The sequence below is a fragment of the Lynx rufus genome, unplaced genomic scaffold, assembly GCF_022079265.1.
Source record: "Lynx rufus isolate CCGP_SWC_20201006 ecotype Redwood Valley unplaced genomic scaffold, mLynRuf1.p SCAF_22, whole genome shotgun sequence".
In the NCBI taxonomy this organism is placed as follows: Eukaryota; Metazoa; Chordata; class Mammalia; order Carnivora; family Felidae; genus Lynx; species Lynx rufus.
Genome location: NW_025814837.1, coordinates 15241328 through 15257352, shown reverse-complemented (window position 1 = coordinate 15257352; position 16025 = coordinate 15241328). Strand labels below are relative to the sequence as shown.

The following is a 16025-nucleotide window of genomic DNA, read 5'->3' as shown; positions in this document are numbered from 1 at the left end:
TATATATGGTAAAGAGATGTTCAAGAACAGAATGTCAACATTTGATGGGAATGTTAAAGAAGCTGAATAGCTAGAAAGGTAAAATAAAAAAAAAAAAACTATCACAAAGTCAAACAACAAAAGTTTCAAAAGAGAAAAAAGTCAGTATCATAATGACTAAACACACATTATGATGTTTATCAAACAGTCAAAACTTACAAATTCTTCAAATGATGTCAATATTTAAGAAAGTTCTTTCCAAACTTCTAAGTAAGAATTTAAACACTTTCACTATTTTTTTTAAGTTTATTTATTTTGAGAGACAGAGAGAGGAGGGGCAGATAGAGAAGGAAACAATCCCAGGAACTTACGAACCAGAGCCGAAACCAAGAGTTGGACACTTAACCGACTGAGCCACCCAGGTGCCCCGTAAACACTTTCATTTTTAAAATATGTAACTAAAAAAATAAAACAGTGTGCTATGGCAAGGTTCTACATGCATAGAAAAAAGGAAAAGCATGTGTTTATATCGGCTTTTCTTTGCATAAAAAGGTGTAAGACAGAGATGAGAGTAGAATTTTGTATGACTTTTTGTAGTTTTTGATGTTCTAACCACATCAAAGTATCACCTATGCTAAAAGTTAAGGTAAAATTTACACATGATGTACACTCTGCTCACATATAAGATGTTCCACAGCTCTGACCACGCGTTCCTTCACTTCGGGTGGGTCAAACCTGTAAGCAATGAATTCTGGAATACCGAATTTCAGCAAATGAATTACCATAGCACATAGATGCTCTGCCAGCACAGTCACCGCATCTGAAGACTCTGTGTGACCACTTTTCCTGAAGCATGTGGAATGAAAGGTTCAGCAAGTGCTGCCTGAGGGCTGCTGAGAACATTGAGTGTGCCTCACCAAAAAAAAAGGCAACTTAGGAAATACGAAATGTAAGACGACTGTACTTACCCTAAATCAATTTTTTTTTTTTAATTTTTTTTTTTTAACGTTTATTTATTTTTGGGACAGAGAGAGACAGAGCATGAACGGGGGAGGGGCAGAGAGAGAGGGAGACACAGAATCGGAAGCAGGCTCCAGGCTCTGAGCCATCAGCCCAGAGCCCGACGCGGGGCTCGAACTCACGGACCGCGAGATCGTGACCTGGCTGAAGTCGGACGCTTAACCGACTGCGCCACCCAGGTGCCCCTCAATTTTTATTAATAGTTCAGACTTTTATTCTTTGTACAGAATACCTGACAAACAAAAGTTATCTTTAAAAAGCTGAAAATTCAAGAAGTACATCTAGTTAAATTAGGAATTTTTAAAAACTTAATACTCATAATGAATTCATTGAAAAGCAAGATAAGTAATTCCTAACAGCCTTCAATCTTCTTTTAAAATTAACAGACATGCTGATATACTCAATCTCAGTGAATGTCAAGGCAGGTCAAGTCTCCACTCTCTCCCTTACCCTTCATATGTATTGAGTGATTGAATCCTGCCAGTCTTACTTCAAATACTCCTGAATCTGACTTTTCTTCCAATTTATACTTTCTAGCTGTGTACTACCTTCATCTTCATCATCGCTATTTCCTGTGTAGCTCCCTCCATGCTGGACACCATGAATTGTTTTATTTAATCCTCATAACAACATTATAGAATAAGGATTTTCTTCCTCGTATCGCAAAAATGGTTTGTGGTCTACAACATCAAATGAAGTTGCCAGTACAGGAATAGGAATGTTTTCCTAAATTTTGTATATCCCCAGAATGTCACCGGATACTTCATTTAAAAAGCATGGAAATATAAGGTCTTCAATTCTTATATGCACAGTAGAATCACCTAAGAAGCTTTTAAAATATGCAGCCGAGGCAGAGAAACACGAGACTATGATTGTCCAGGTTCTTTCCATCTCTAAAACTTTCAATACTGAGAAATATTTCCAAACTGTATGCCTTAAAATGAACTACAATAAAAAGATTCTTGTCTCTCCCAAGTTTTTCCCCAATAAAAAATAACAAAAACTTCCCTTGATTTAAAGTTTTCTCTCATAAGTCTTTCCTAAAACTGATGGTGCCCACCACTTCATATGTACTAAAACCGGCAGATGACAAAAATAAGTGAACAATAACTAACATTAGGCTAATAGTTAAAAATGCAATTTCTTCAAAGTACATTTGAGAAGAAAAGCAAAGACTTACACATAGCACAGTCATATTTTCTACTGACAAAATGTTCCTGGTCCACATGATGAAAATAATTATGTCAATGGTTTATGCTATTTCAGAAAGTAAAAACCAACATGAGAACTAATATTCAAATGATGCCTCCAAGGTTTACCAAGGTAAATAGGGCCCCACATATACTAACGAAGCCAGAGTAGTGTATATTCTCAGTTATGTCAGCTTTTTATAAATATTCAGTCTCTTTCCACGCCACGTCTGCTGTCTGGTTACATTGCTTGTATGTATGTCTGCCTACAGAATCTATTCTCCCATTTCTGACTTGCTGCTTCCCAGCTACGGGCTTAAAATTAAAGAGCCAAACTTATTAAAATATGTATAAGGTTAAGAATAAATAGCTTCTGTTACAAACTTATAATGCTTTTGTCATAAGAAAAGAATACAGGGGTGCCTGGGTGGCTCAGTCAGTTAAGCGTCTGACTTCGCTCATGTCATCATCTTGTGGTTTGTGAGTTCGAGCCCCGTGTCGGGCTCTGTGCTGACAGCTCGGAGCCTGGAACCTGCTTCAGATTCTGTGTCTCCTTTTCTCTCTGCCCCTCCCCCACTTGTGCTCTGTCTCTATCAAAAACAAATAAATGTAAAAAAAATTTTAAAGAAAAGAATACATAGGGCCCAACAAAAAGTAAAATGCCTAAGTCATAGTGCACTGGCTTTGTAATTTATATTTCTCCTTGTAAATCTTTTTACATTTATTTCTGGTTTTTGAATTCCTGACTTTCTTTCAAACAGGAGAAGTTTGCTAGATGGAGACTAGTCCTAGATACATGACTAGTACTATAAATACATAATTCTTCTTTTGGGGGGACATAAAAACCTGAAAGTTGAACCTATACATAATTATAAGCACATTTCCAATTCCAACAACTAGTTAATGAAGTAAAGTGAAAAACTCCATTCTGGAAAACTTTTTACCCCAAAACATACAGCTTTTTTTCTGAGTCAAAATTTCTCAGACTAGTATTCTCCCTTTTGTCAGACTGGTTGTATTCATTATTTTTCCATTATTCTGGTTTTCCCAAATTTACCTTACTTCCTATTTCACCTCCAATCCAATTACTTACCTTTTAGCTGATTTTTTCCCTCTCTCTAGCCCCACTTTTCTTTACTACCTCAAGTCTCTCTCATTAATACCTCCTACTATGAGAATATATTTATTTCTATTTTTTCAAAAACTCCTCCTCCTTTGTTAACTCAACTTCTCAAGCAATTTGACCTTCAAAATACTTGAATTTTTAATGAAAATTTGACCATGTATTTTAAATTAAACTTTGACCAATATTAGGAGGCAAAAATTTTATTTCAAAATATACAAATGATAGCATTTCTTTTTTTTATTTTTTTAAGTACTTTTTAAATTTTTTTTTTAATGTTTATTTATGTTTGAGAGAGAGAGACAGAGCGTGAACAGGGGAGGAGCAGAGAGATAGAGAGACACAGAATCAGAAGCAGACTGCAGGCTCTGAGCTGTCAGCACAGAGCCCAACATGGGGCTCGAACTCACAAACCGCGAGATCATGACCTGAGCTGAAGTCAGACACTTAACTGACTGAGCCACCGAGGCGCCCCTACAAATGGTAGTATTTCCATGTGTTAGTAAAAGAGGATATAAAATGGTGACTCCATATTAAAGGAGTGAAATAATGGTAGATGGTTAGGAATGAAATGTGTCTCTTTCCTTTGTGATGGTTCCTAACCAGGTGGTGTCAAATAACATACTATTGTCCCTGAACACAATGGTAATGATTTTTATTGTCCTATTTAATCTATAAGGAAAAATGAAAATTCTATAAAAAAACAAATGCAAAAATTCACTTAAGAGTTTATAACTTAACAGGTGACAACAGAACAGTAAATTCTAAGAGATTTTGTTGTACCATAATGCATTTCTACGGTAAGCTCACTTTTACCACATTGGCATCTCAAGAATCAAAGAGTTTCCTCAAGAAGGGCAAAAGATGAGTGACTGAATCTCAAGATACATGATCTGACCAAACATTTTTATGTTTTATTTTTATAGTAGTTAGAGAGTATATGGGACATATCCAAGAGGCTGTAATGTTTAAGACTTTAAGACATTTCCACATTTTATGGGGACAATATTTCAAATCAAGACAAACTCACAAAATCACAGTTTGCACAGGATCGTAAGTTGCAAAAAGAATTGCAATTGGTGGGTAGAAGGGAAGTAGAAGGGATACAGAAACAGCAGAGGACATTTTGCAAACTACCACTTCCCAACCACCCACAAGATTCTAGTAAGACTATCTAAAGGTAGGGGCGCCTGGGTGGCGCAGTCGGTTAAGCGTCCGACTTCAGCCAGGTCACGATCTCGCGGTCCATGAGTTCGAGCCCCGCGTCAGGCTCTGGGCTGGTGGCTCGGAGCCTGGAGCCTGTTTCCGATTCTGTGTCTCCCTCTCTCTCTGCCCCTCCCCCGTTCATGCTCTGTCTCTCTCTGTCCCAAAAATAAATAAAAACGTTGAAAAAAAAAAAAAAAATAAAGGGAAATGTCCCCCCTTCCACCCTCAATACCCTGACACTTGAATCCCTGCCATGATTGTTGTCAGTGATGAGAACATGTTGAGAATCTGTCCTATCTTCAGATGTGCCAGAACAGGGAAACAAGGTTAAGAATTACTTAATTACAGGTCACCATGATGATGATAAGCTAAATTCTTAACCTGCCACTTTAACCAATCATTTAGTCCCTAAACTATAAGCAGACCCAGTCACATAACATTTTTTAAAAATTAATACCTAATTATAAGAATAATGCTAGACCAAAAAAAAAAAAAAAACATGAAAATGATCACTGCATTCATTTCCATAACAACACAAGAAAATAATCAAGACATCGCAGGTTATAAAATTCAGATTCAAGCTCTGTGAAGACCTGGATGAATCCTACACTGACACACCAACAAGAGCAAATGCAAGATTTTATTTCCATTCCATCCTAGTAGCAACAAGATATGGTACCATAATGCACAAACTGCTTTCAGTAAGGCCTGTGTTCAAATCCCATGCTACCGTTTACCAACTATGAGTCCCTTGGCATGTCAATTAACCTATCTGAGACTGTTTCCTCAGCTGTAGAATGGGACTAATATCCAAAAGCCTTCTGAAGATGAAATAAAAGTTCTGAAGGACTCAATGCATAGTAGTCATTCTGCAAGTGTCTGTTCTCTCTCCAAACAAACAGTTATATTTGAGTAGCCATAAAAGTAACTAGGGGCGCCTGGGTGGCGCAGTCGGTTAAGCGTCCGACTTCAGCCAGGTCACGATCTCGCGGTCCGTGAGTTCGAGCCCCGCGTCAGGCTCTGGGCTGATGGCTCGGAGCCTGGAGCCCCCTTCCGATTCTGTGTCTCCCTCTCTCTCTGCCCCTCCCCCATTCATGCTGTGTCTCTCTCTGTCCCCAAAATAAATAAACATTAAAAAAAAAAAAAAAAAGTAACTAATATTCTATTAGTTATTCTATGGACAGCAAAACAGAATACAATTCTAATACTTAAAGGACTGATCTAAGGTAATGATAAACTAGGACATTCAAACAACTCCACTGAGAACAATGAAAAAAAACTGGAAAGATACTTTAAAAATATGTTTGAGGGGCGCCTGGGTGGCTCAGTCAGTTAAGCGTCCGACTTCAGCTCAGGTCACGATCTCGCGGTCTGTGAGTTCGAGCCCCATGTCGGGCTCTGGGCTGATGGCTCAGAGCCTGGAGCCTGCTTCCGATTCTGTGTCTCCCTCTCTCTCTGCCCCTTCCCCGTTCATGCTCTGTCTCTCTCTGTCTCAAAAATAAATAAACGTTAAAAAAAATTAAAAAAAAAAAATAATATGTTTGAAGATATAGAAGAGCAGACAAGGTAGTAAAAAATGATCAGGCCAAGTTCAAAAGAAGAAAGGAAATCCAGAGAAGTGGGCCCAAACTTAGGAGGGGTTCATTTGCCACAGGCACGTTCACAATCTACAAAGCCAACTGATAATTTCCTAAAAATGATAAAAGATAGCAATTCACAGATTTCAGAAATCTCAACACACAGCAAGCAGGATAAATAAAAGAAATCCACACCTACAGATAGGACAGTAAAACTTCAGAAAACTCCAGATGAAGCAAAAAATCTTCAACACAGAGAAAATAGATTCCCTTCAAAATAGTAACACTAACAACTAAATTTCCAATACATACAAGCCAGAAAACAATAATCTGTCCTGGCAAAAACACTGCTTAAAAATGATGGGGAAATTGAAATAAAGGCATTTTCAAACAACAACAAACCTGAAGGTATTTGTCGCCAGCAAACCAGTCCAAATGAAAATACTAAAATATGTGCTTTAGGGAGGAAAAAGAGAATGATCAGAGAAAAAAGGTTGTAAATGAAGGGAGAAATAAAAAGTATCAGAAATGGTAACAATGATGATAACTCTAATGAATACTAACTAAAAATAAAAACAGTAGTAAGAATCACTTGTGAGTAATCATGTAGAGATTTAAAGTGCATGACAACAATGAATGAGTCATGAGGAATGAACAGAAATAAAACATCCAAGGGTCCGTGATCTGGGATGCACACTACCAGCTGTATAGTAACCACCGAAGGAATATTAAGTATATATATGTATGATTTCCAACTTAGAAGAGAAAAAAAGGAATAAAAAAAATAATTAGAAGACAAAAGAAAAGAAAAAAAGGAACATACAACAAAGGAGACAAACAGAAAGTACACTGAATGATGATAGCTTTGAACTCAGAAACGTGAGCGATCACATTCAATATAAATGGGTGGATTTAATGTTGCAAATTAAAAGATTGCTAGAATGAACTATTTTTTAAAATCTACATGCCATTCATAAAACACATTATCTCTAACACAAGGGAATGGAAAGGTGAATATACTATGCAAACACTAAAGAAAACCAACTGAGCTACATGAATCTCAGATAAGCAGACATTAAGGCAAGATGCATTATTAGACATAAAGAAGGAAATTATTTCATAATGATATGTTACAAAGAACCACAGAGCTGTAACATTTTAAAATATATATGCACTTGCTAACAATGCCTCAAAATGTTGTGTTAAACAAAAACTTGGATGAGTTACAAAGAAAAAAGAATCCACAATTATACATTTTAAGCATACATCTCTCAATAACTGATAGAATAAACGAAGTATCAGAAAAGTTAAAAAAAAAAAAATCACTAAGGCTATAGAAGATTCAAACAAGATCACCACATTTGACCCAGTAAACATATACAGGCCTCTGCATTCAGGGACAAAGGACCACACATTCTTTTTAACTACACACGGAACACTTACAAAAACTGACCATACACTGCACCATAAAACAAATCTCAAAGAATTCCAGAGAACTAAATCATACAAAATGTTACATAACCACAATGCAACAAAGCCAGAAATCATTAATAAAAAGAAAATGATAAAATGCCATTATGTCTCAAAACTAAAAAAATGTATTTGTCAACCCATGTTTAAAGAAGAAATAACACTGGAAATTAGAAGATATTTGAAACCGAATAAATATGAATATACTACATATTCACACTATTAGAGAGAAATGTATGCCCTTAAATGCATATTATTAGCATTAAAAAATGAAAACTGATGGGGCGCCTGGGTGGCGCAGTCGGTTAAGCGTCCGACTTCAGCCAGGTCACCATCTCGCGGTCCGTGAGTTCGAGCCCCGCGTCAGGCTCTGGGCTGATGGCTCAGAGCCTGGAGCCTGTTTCCGATTCTGTGTCTCCCTCTCTCTCTGCCCCTCCCCCGTTCATGCTCTGTCTCTCTCTGTCCCAAAAATAAATAAACGTTGAAAAAAAAAATTAAAAAAAAAATGAAAACTGATAAAGTAGGCATTCACCTCAAAACTCAGAAATAAGAAAAGCAAAATACAGCAAAAGTAAAAGGAAATAAAGATCAGAAATTAATCATAATCAAAAATATACAAAAGAGCAACAGTTCACAAAATGTGGTTCTCCAGACTCTTTTAGAGTCTAAAAGGTCAAAACGATTTCCATAACAATATTTTTATGCTATGCTGATATTTACAACAATGGTGCAAAAGTAAAAAAGTGGACGTAACTGCAAGAGCCTTAGAATGAATCAAGGCACCAAACTCTAGAGTAAATCACTGTATTATTGATTACCACAGACTAACAGTTAAAATAAAAAAGAAAAAGTCATTTTCACTTAAGAATGTGCTTGATGAAGAAGTAAAAAGTACTCATTTATTAAATTCTCCATGTCAGTTAAATATTCTGTGACAAAATGAAAAAATAATAAATATATCTGCTGCAAATCAAAGTAAGATAAAAGCACCCTGTCACTGAGTTGCTTGCTGATACAGGCATTTTCATGGAATACCATTTTTACTTGCAAGAAAAACTGCTGGACGTTTAAACTATACTTATCCAGGCTTGGTATCTGGCAGACATTTGCTCAAAAATCAACACAGTGAGCCTGGAAAGCAACTGACAGCATTTGCTGCCAATGATAAACTCGACTTTTCAAGCAAGAAATGAGAACTTGGTGGGGCGCCTGAGTGGCTCAGTCAGTTAGGCGTCCGACTTCAGCTCAGGTCATGATCTCACAGCTCGTGGATTCGAGACCCGTGTCGGGCTTTGTGCTGACGGCTCAGAGCCTGGAGCCTACTTCGGATTCTGTCTCCCTCTCTCTGTCCCTCCCCTGCTCATGCTCTCTCTCTCTCTCTCAAAAATAAACATTTTATTTATTTTTTTTACATTTTTTTACATTTATTTATTTTTCAGAGACAGAGCACAAGTGGGGGAGGGGCAGAGAGAGAGGGAGACACAGAATCCGAAGCAGGCTCCAGGCTCTGAGCCATCAGCACAGAGCCCGACAAGGGGCTTGAACTCACGAACTGTGAGATCATGACCTGAGCTGAAGATGGACGCTCAACCGACTGAGCCACCCAGGCCCTCCAAAAATAAATAAACATTAAAAAAAAAATTAAAACAAAAAAAGAAATGGGAATTTGGCAAACTTGTATCTACTGTCTTCAGTTTGACAGCTTCCCAATGCTTACTTTTGATGAGACTGGTGGAGATATCAAATGTGGGTTTTGGTATCATATGTCAATATTTAGAAGTTGTACATAACTCAATGCACTTACATTTTCCAAATGACCAAAGCATATTACAAAATTATGCATGATTAGAAGATACATCCAAAATGCAAAATGCAGGGCAGACCCATAACTTTAATGTACCAGAATAAGAAAATTCTATTGATACGGTTTCAGATTCCATACTGCAAACAACCTTTAGAAAAAACACTTGTTGAGATCCTCCATACTATCAAAGAAGATTATTGTACAACAATCTGAAAAGGCTATTAAAACAGTCTTCCCTTTTCTGATTCTGTATCTGAGTGAGAGATTAAATTTTATTTTATTTCAACCAAAACATATTACACTAGATGGAATTCAGAAATAGGTAAGAGGGGTGTCTGGGTGGCTCACTCAGTTAAGCATCAGACTCTTGATCTCGGCTCAGGTCATAATCTCACAGCTTTGTGAGTTCAAGCCCCGCATCGGGCTCTGCACTGGTGGTGTGGAGCCTGCTTGGAATACTCTCTCTCCCTCTCTGCCTCTCCATAGAGAGTGCACATGATCTCTCTCTTTCTCTCTCTCTCTCAAAATAAATAAACATTTAAAAAAAACTTTAAAAAAAAAATAGTGAAGAGAATACAGCTATTTTCTGTTAAGTCAAACATTTAAAAGAAATTTGCAATATTATTAAACAATGCTATTCATAGCTCACTAAATCTGTTCTAAAAGATATAGTTATTTTTCCTTTAAAGAATGTTATTTGTATTAACATGCAGTGGGTTTATTATTATTCAATTTAAATGAACTCCTAAAATTAAAAATGTTTCTGTCTTGGGGCACTTGGGTAGCTCAGTAGGTTAAGCGTCCCACTCTTGATTTCAGCTCAGGTCATGATCTCCTACTTTATGAGACCAAACCCCACATTGGGCTCCCAGCTATCAGTACAAAGCCTGCTTGGGATTCTCTCTCTCTCTCCCTCTTTCTGCCCCTACTCTACTTGCTCTTTCTCACACGTGCGCATGCGCGCTCTCTCTCTCTCTCTCTCTCTCAAAATAAATAAATAAATGTTAAAAAAAAAAAATTTCCTGGGCTGCGCGGGTGGCTCAGTCGATTAAGCACCTGACTGTGGCTCAGCTCATAATCTAGTGTTTCATGAGTCTGAGCCCCACATCCAGCTCTGTGCTGACAGCTCAGAGCCTGGAGCCTGCTTCGGATTCTGTGTCTCCCTCTCTCTCTCTGCCCCACCCCCGCTCACATTCTGTCTCTCTCTCTCTCTCTCAAAAATAAAATAAAACATAAAAAAATTTTTAATTTCTGTCTTAATTAAAAAACTGAGGAAAATTTACAAATATATCAACATATATAACCTATATAAAGTTCTTCAGAGGGGCGCCTGGGTGGCGCAGTCGGTTGGGCGTCCGACTTCAGCCAGGTCACGATCTCGCGGTCCGGGAGTTCGAGCCCCGCGTCAGGCTCTGGGCTGATGGCTCAGAGCCTGGAGCCTGTTTCCCTCTGTGTCTCCCTCTCTCTCTGCCCCTCCCCCGTTCATGCTCTGTCTCTCTCTGTCCCAAAAATAAATAAACGTTGAAAAAAAAAAAATTTTAAAAAAAAAATAAAAAAAAAAATAAAGTTCTTCAGAGTCCTCAATAATTTTTAAGTATAATGGGGTTGAGAACAAAAAAGTGATTCTTTGAAAAGACTTAAAAACAAAAAAAAAAGGTAAAAACAACTGGCAAGTGTGATCAAAAACATTTTAAAAGAGAAAGCATGAATAAATTATGTTAAAAATAAAAAAGAAAATATCACCACAGACGCTGAGGATATTGGAAAGATAAGATTATTTCATGAACTTTATGCCAATAAATTTGAAACTTAGTAAATGCTAAACAGCACAATTTACCAAAATAGGCAACTCATAAAATATGGAAGTTATCAACTGTCCTATAACCAACAAAGAAATTGAGTTAGTAAACAAAAGCTTTCTCGCAAAGAAAACTCCAGATCCAGATGGTTTTTCTAAAGAATTACACCAATCATTTAAGAAACAGTAGCTCTATCATGCAAAATATCCCAGATAAGAAAAAGTAGGAAAATTCTCCAGCTCATTTTATAATGCCAACATAACCTCAAAATAAAACCCAGACAAATGCATTATAAGAAAGGAAAATTAAAGATCAATTACACTCAAGAACAAAGACATAAAAATCTTGATCAAAATTTTAACAAACTGAATACAGCAATTTTTTTTAAGAGACCAGGACCAAACCAAACCAAACCAAAGACCATTATTACCAAGTGGGTCATGAAAAGCAGGTTAATTACAAGAAGGCAAGATTTACTACACATTAAAAAGTAAATCAATGTAATTCACCACATTAACAGATTAAAGAAGAAAAAATTTATGACCATCTCATTAGGTGCAATAAAAGTATTTAATAAAATTTAACATCCATTCAACATATAACTCAGTACAACAGAAACAGAAGGGAACTTCCTTAATCTGATGACAGGCATCTACAAAAAAACTACAGCAAACATCATACTTAATGGTCAAACAGTGAAAGCTTTCCCTTTGTGATCAGGAACAAGATAAGGATGTCCTCTATCACCACTTCTATTCAGGAATGTAGTGGAGGTCCTAGCCAGAGAAGTAAGGCAAGAGAAAGAAATAAAAGGTGTAAGGATTGGCAAGAAAGAAACAAAACTCATTATTCACAAATATGTTCGTGAATACAGAAAACAGAAGGCATCTACGGAAAAACTGCTAGAAATAAGAACTGAACAAGACTGTGAAATTCAGCATCAATTGCATTTCCATGTAAATAGCAAATGCAGTTAGAAAACTTAAAAAACAAAGACTCTTAAAATAGCCTCAAAAAATATGAAGTGCCTAGCAGTAAGTCCAATGAGAGATATGCAAATCCTCTGCAGAGAAAATCTTAAAACTCCACTGAAAGATATTTAAAGGACAAAATAAATAAAACTACGTGCAATGATCATGATTTGAAAGCCTCAATATTGTAAAGATATAAATTCTCCCCAAATTAATTTAGAGTCAAGGTAATCTCAGTGAAAATCACAACAGGATTATGATGGAAATGGTGATGTTTAAGCATATATGGAAATGCAAAGGACCAACAGCCAAGGTATTCTTGAAAAACACAAGGAGTAAGAAGTTTTCTAACATACATCAAGATTTATTAGACTATGACAAGTGTGACAAGATAGTGGACTTTATAAAAACAGACCAATGGGATGGAATAGAGATCCAAGACCCACACATATATGGACACCTGATATATGATATAGGTGGCATAACAAAATAGAGAAAGGTTATTTTGTTTTGTTTTTCCAATAGATAATGCTGGGACAGAGATCTATCCAAATGGAAACAAATGAAATAAAATCCATTCCTCATACCATTCACAAAAATAAATTCTACCTAGCTGGTAATCAAGTCCATAATAATAATTACATAAATTACTTCTGATTCAAAAAGAAATTTATTGATTATCTATTCCTAGTGGAATATATCTTGAGGATGAGCACCTTATTGTTAGTGGCAACCTTGGTATTGTTATACCGAAATTACTTTATATGTGTAGTAGCATAAACCAAATAACTATAATAATATCATTAAGGTACCAAGATTTTTAGAATAAGACAGAAAAGATAATACATAAAATCAAAGCTAACTAAAAAACCTTTCCTGAAGGGAAATATCACTAATTCAATACTTTATTTCTTTTTCTAAAAAACGTGTTTACTAGTTCTGTCCACCAAAAATACCTAGAAAAACAAAAACCCAGTAATAATAAATGTCCCAAACATCTATAAATTGTGGTCTCTAAATATCAGTTCCCATTGAAAAAGTACTGCTTGAATAAATGGCTGAGGCAGAATAGCTCTTGGGCAGAAATAGTCAGCCTGATAGCTCTCCCAATTCCTAAAAGAAAAGAAGCTATACAAGAATACCGGAATCATGTCAGAAGGACACAAGAGCCAAATGAAGAGGGGATCACTGACCAAAGATGAGATAACTTGAAGTGTCATAAAGAATGACTGCAATGGACGTAAACCCATTAAAAATATAAAAACCTGTACGTTTAGATGACAATAATAAAAAAAAAAAAATCACTGGTCACTTTTACAGATTGCCAGGGGCCAACTGGTTACTCTAAAAATTGATAAGAGGATAGAAACCAGCCTTTATCATGATTCTCATATAGGGACTATTTCAGGATAATCAAATACTTAATGAAAGGAAGTTTTTCTTTTTAAAAGAAGTACAGCTAATAAATGTAAGAGGAACTGTACAATTAGAAATTCATCATTCTGTGATCCCAAAATAAAATAACAGATCTGATCAACAAGCATCAATGACAGCTAAAACCATTAAGGGAATAGTTGATGGAGAACTTTATAATAGATTGATCAGGCTGTACTCATTGATCAATCTTAACATTACTAAAAATGGAACAACCAAAATGTTCCTCCTGATGTGATACAATAGATAATACACAGCACCATCAATGAAATATTCCTAACACAAAACTAAACCTAACCCTCATCAAGCCTCCCTACCCAATTTTCAGTTTGTAGGAAATAAGAGATGAAATGGAAGAACATGTTAAAGGACCATGAGGATACAATCAGCCAAATCCAGAATGTGAGAAGCTACAAAATATGCGACCCAGTTTCTTCAACAAATAAATGGAGAATAAAAAAGATAAACTGATATAGATTAAAAGAGACTTAGGACACATATCAAACCAATGCAACACGTGGACCTTGTTTGGATTCTGCGGCAAACAATCACTAAAACATTTGTATGTTTTGGGGAATGCAAGCTGGTGCAGCCACTCTGGAAAACAGTATGGTGGTTCCTCAAAAAACTAAAAATAGAACTACCCTACGACCCAGCAATTGCACTACTAGGCATTTATCCACGGGATACAGGTGTGCTGTTTCGAAGGGACACATGCACCCCCATGTTTATAGCAGCACTATCAACAATAGCCAAAGTATGGAAAGAGCCCAAATGTCCATCGATGGATGAATGGATAAAGAAGAGGTGGTATATATATACAATGGAGTATTACTCGGCAATCAAAAAGAAGGAAATCTTGCCATTTGCAACTACGTGGATGGAACTGGAGGGTATTATGCTAAGTGAAATTAGTCAGTCAGAGAAAGACAAAAATCATATGACTTCACTTATATGAGGACTTTAAGAGACAGAACAGATGAACATAAAGGATGGGAAACAAACATAATATAAAAAGAGGGAGGGGGACAAAACAGAAGAGACTCATAAATACAGAAAACAAACAGAAGGTTACTGGAGGGGTTGTGGGAGGGCGGATGGGCTAAATGGGTAAGGGGCACTAAGGAATCTACTCCTGAAATCATTGTTGCACTATATGCTAATTTGGATGTAAATTTTAAAAAATAAAAAATTAAATTAAATAAATTAAGAAAAAAACATTTGGATGTTTTTAAGATAATCAGTGAAGCTTGAAGATAGGCCGGCTATAATAAAAAGTAAGGAATTTTGATTAATCTTGTTGGGTGGAACAAGGGTTCTTCTCTGCCATAGATGCATACTGAAGTATTTACCAGCAAAAGCATAGGATGCCTGGGATTTGCTTTGAAATACTATAAACTTATTCATAAATGATTTGTGCAATTACAAATTAAATAAATAAATTGGTAGGCAAGTGGGTATGTGGGTGAATGGATGGATGGGTATAACTTTTTCAGGGAGGGAATCAATTCCAGGTGAATTAATTCAAATTAAATACGAAAGCAAAACAATAAAGCTTTTAGAACAAATAGAAGAATACCCTCATGTTCTCAGAGGGCAGGATTTACTAAACAATACTTAAAAATCACTAAACAAAAATGTGTTATACTATACATAACTCTATAAAGATGGTCTACTTTACACTATTTTAAAGGTACTTACTGCTGGTAAAAGAGACTGCATATTTTGATTAGAATCTGCTATTGTAGCAAGGTAGACCAAGTTCGTATGCAACATTTGCTGATACCTATTAAAACAAAACAAATATCAATATTAAAAATAATTTTCTTCCTATCTGCTTAAATACAAATAGCATTCTAATTATTTCTCGAGTTTAATAAAAGATTTATGTTACCTGAACATCAATAGCACTTCAATTTTTCCTAGTTCCTCTGCAAAATAATTCCAAATAATAAATACATTCAAAGATAATAATAAACACAGATCTTACCATTTGCTAGATACTGTTATAGTTGTCTTATATACCTATATATTTTATCTAGTCCTTAAACTAACACTATGAGGTAAAAGTTCATATTTTCTCCATTTCACAGATGAGGCAACTGAGGTTCAGAAAAGTTAGTAACATGTACAATATTAATGTTGTACAGCTTAGTAAATGGAATTACTGAGAAATTTACTGGCTCTACACATAGTACATATGCTTTTAAAAAAGAGACCTAGAATGAAAGAATTCAACAAAACTGGTATGTTTATTCCCTTCCCTCTGCCATTTTCATGTTGCCAAAAACTTCAAAGCCAAGTATAGGCAACACGCTCTGCTAAAAATGTCAAAAAAGAGGTAGGAACCACACAATTTTTTCTTCTCCTGCAGCAGTGACCAATAGTTTATGCCTGCTACAGTTATACTGCCCATCTATTGGGGCTCAGCATATAGAGAAGACAATGAACA

The 16025-nt window shown here is 36.0% G+C and overlaps 1 protein-coding gene across 4 annotated transcripts in view; it reads right to left on the bottom strand.

Annotated features, from left to right (window-relative positions):
* SS18 (SS18 subunit of BAF chromatin remodeling complex) overlaps positions 1-16025 on the bottom strand; it is an 88773-nt gene that overhangs the window by 61708 nt on the left and 11040 nt on the right. For 3 of the 4 annotated variants that reach the window (XM_047086925.1, XM_047086926.1, XM_047086921.1), the window contains exon 3: positions 15275-15359. In XM_047086925.1, the coding sequence (XP_046942881.1) occupies positions 15275-15359 (85 nt within the window). Of the gene's footprint in view, positions 1-15274; positions 15360-15467; positions 15505-16025 lie in introns of all 4 variants that reach the window. The other variant, XM_047086922.1, reaches the window with a different exon arrangement.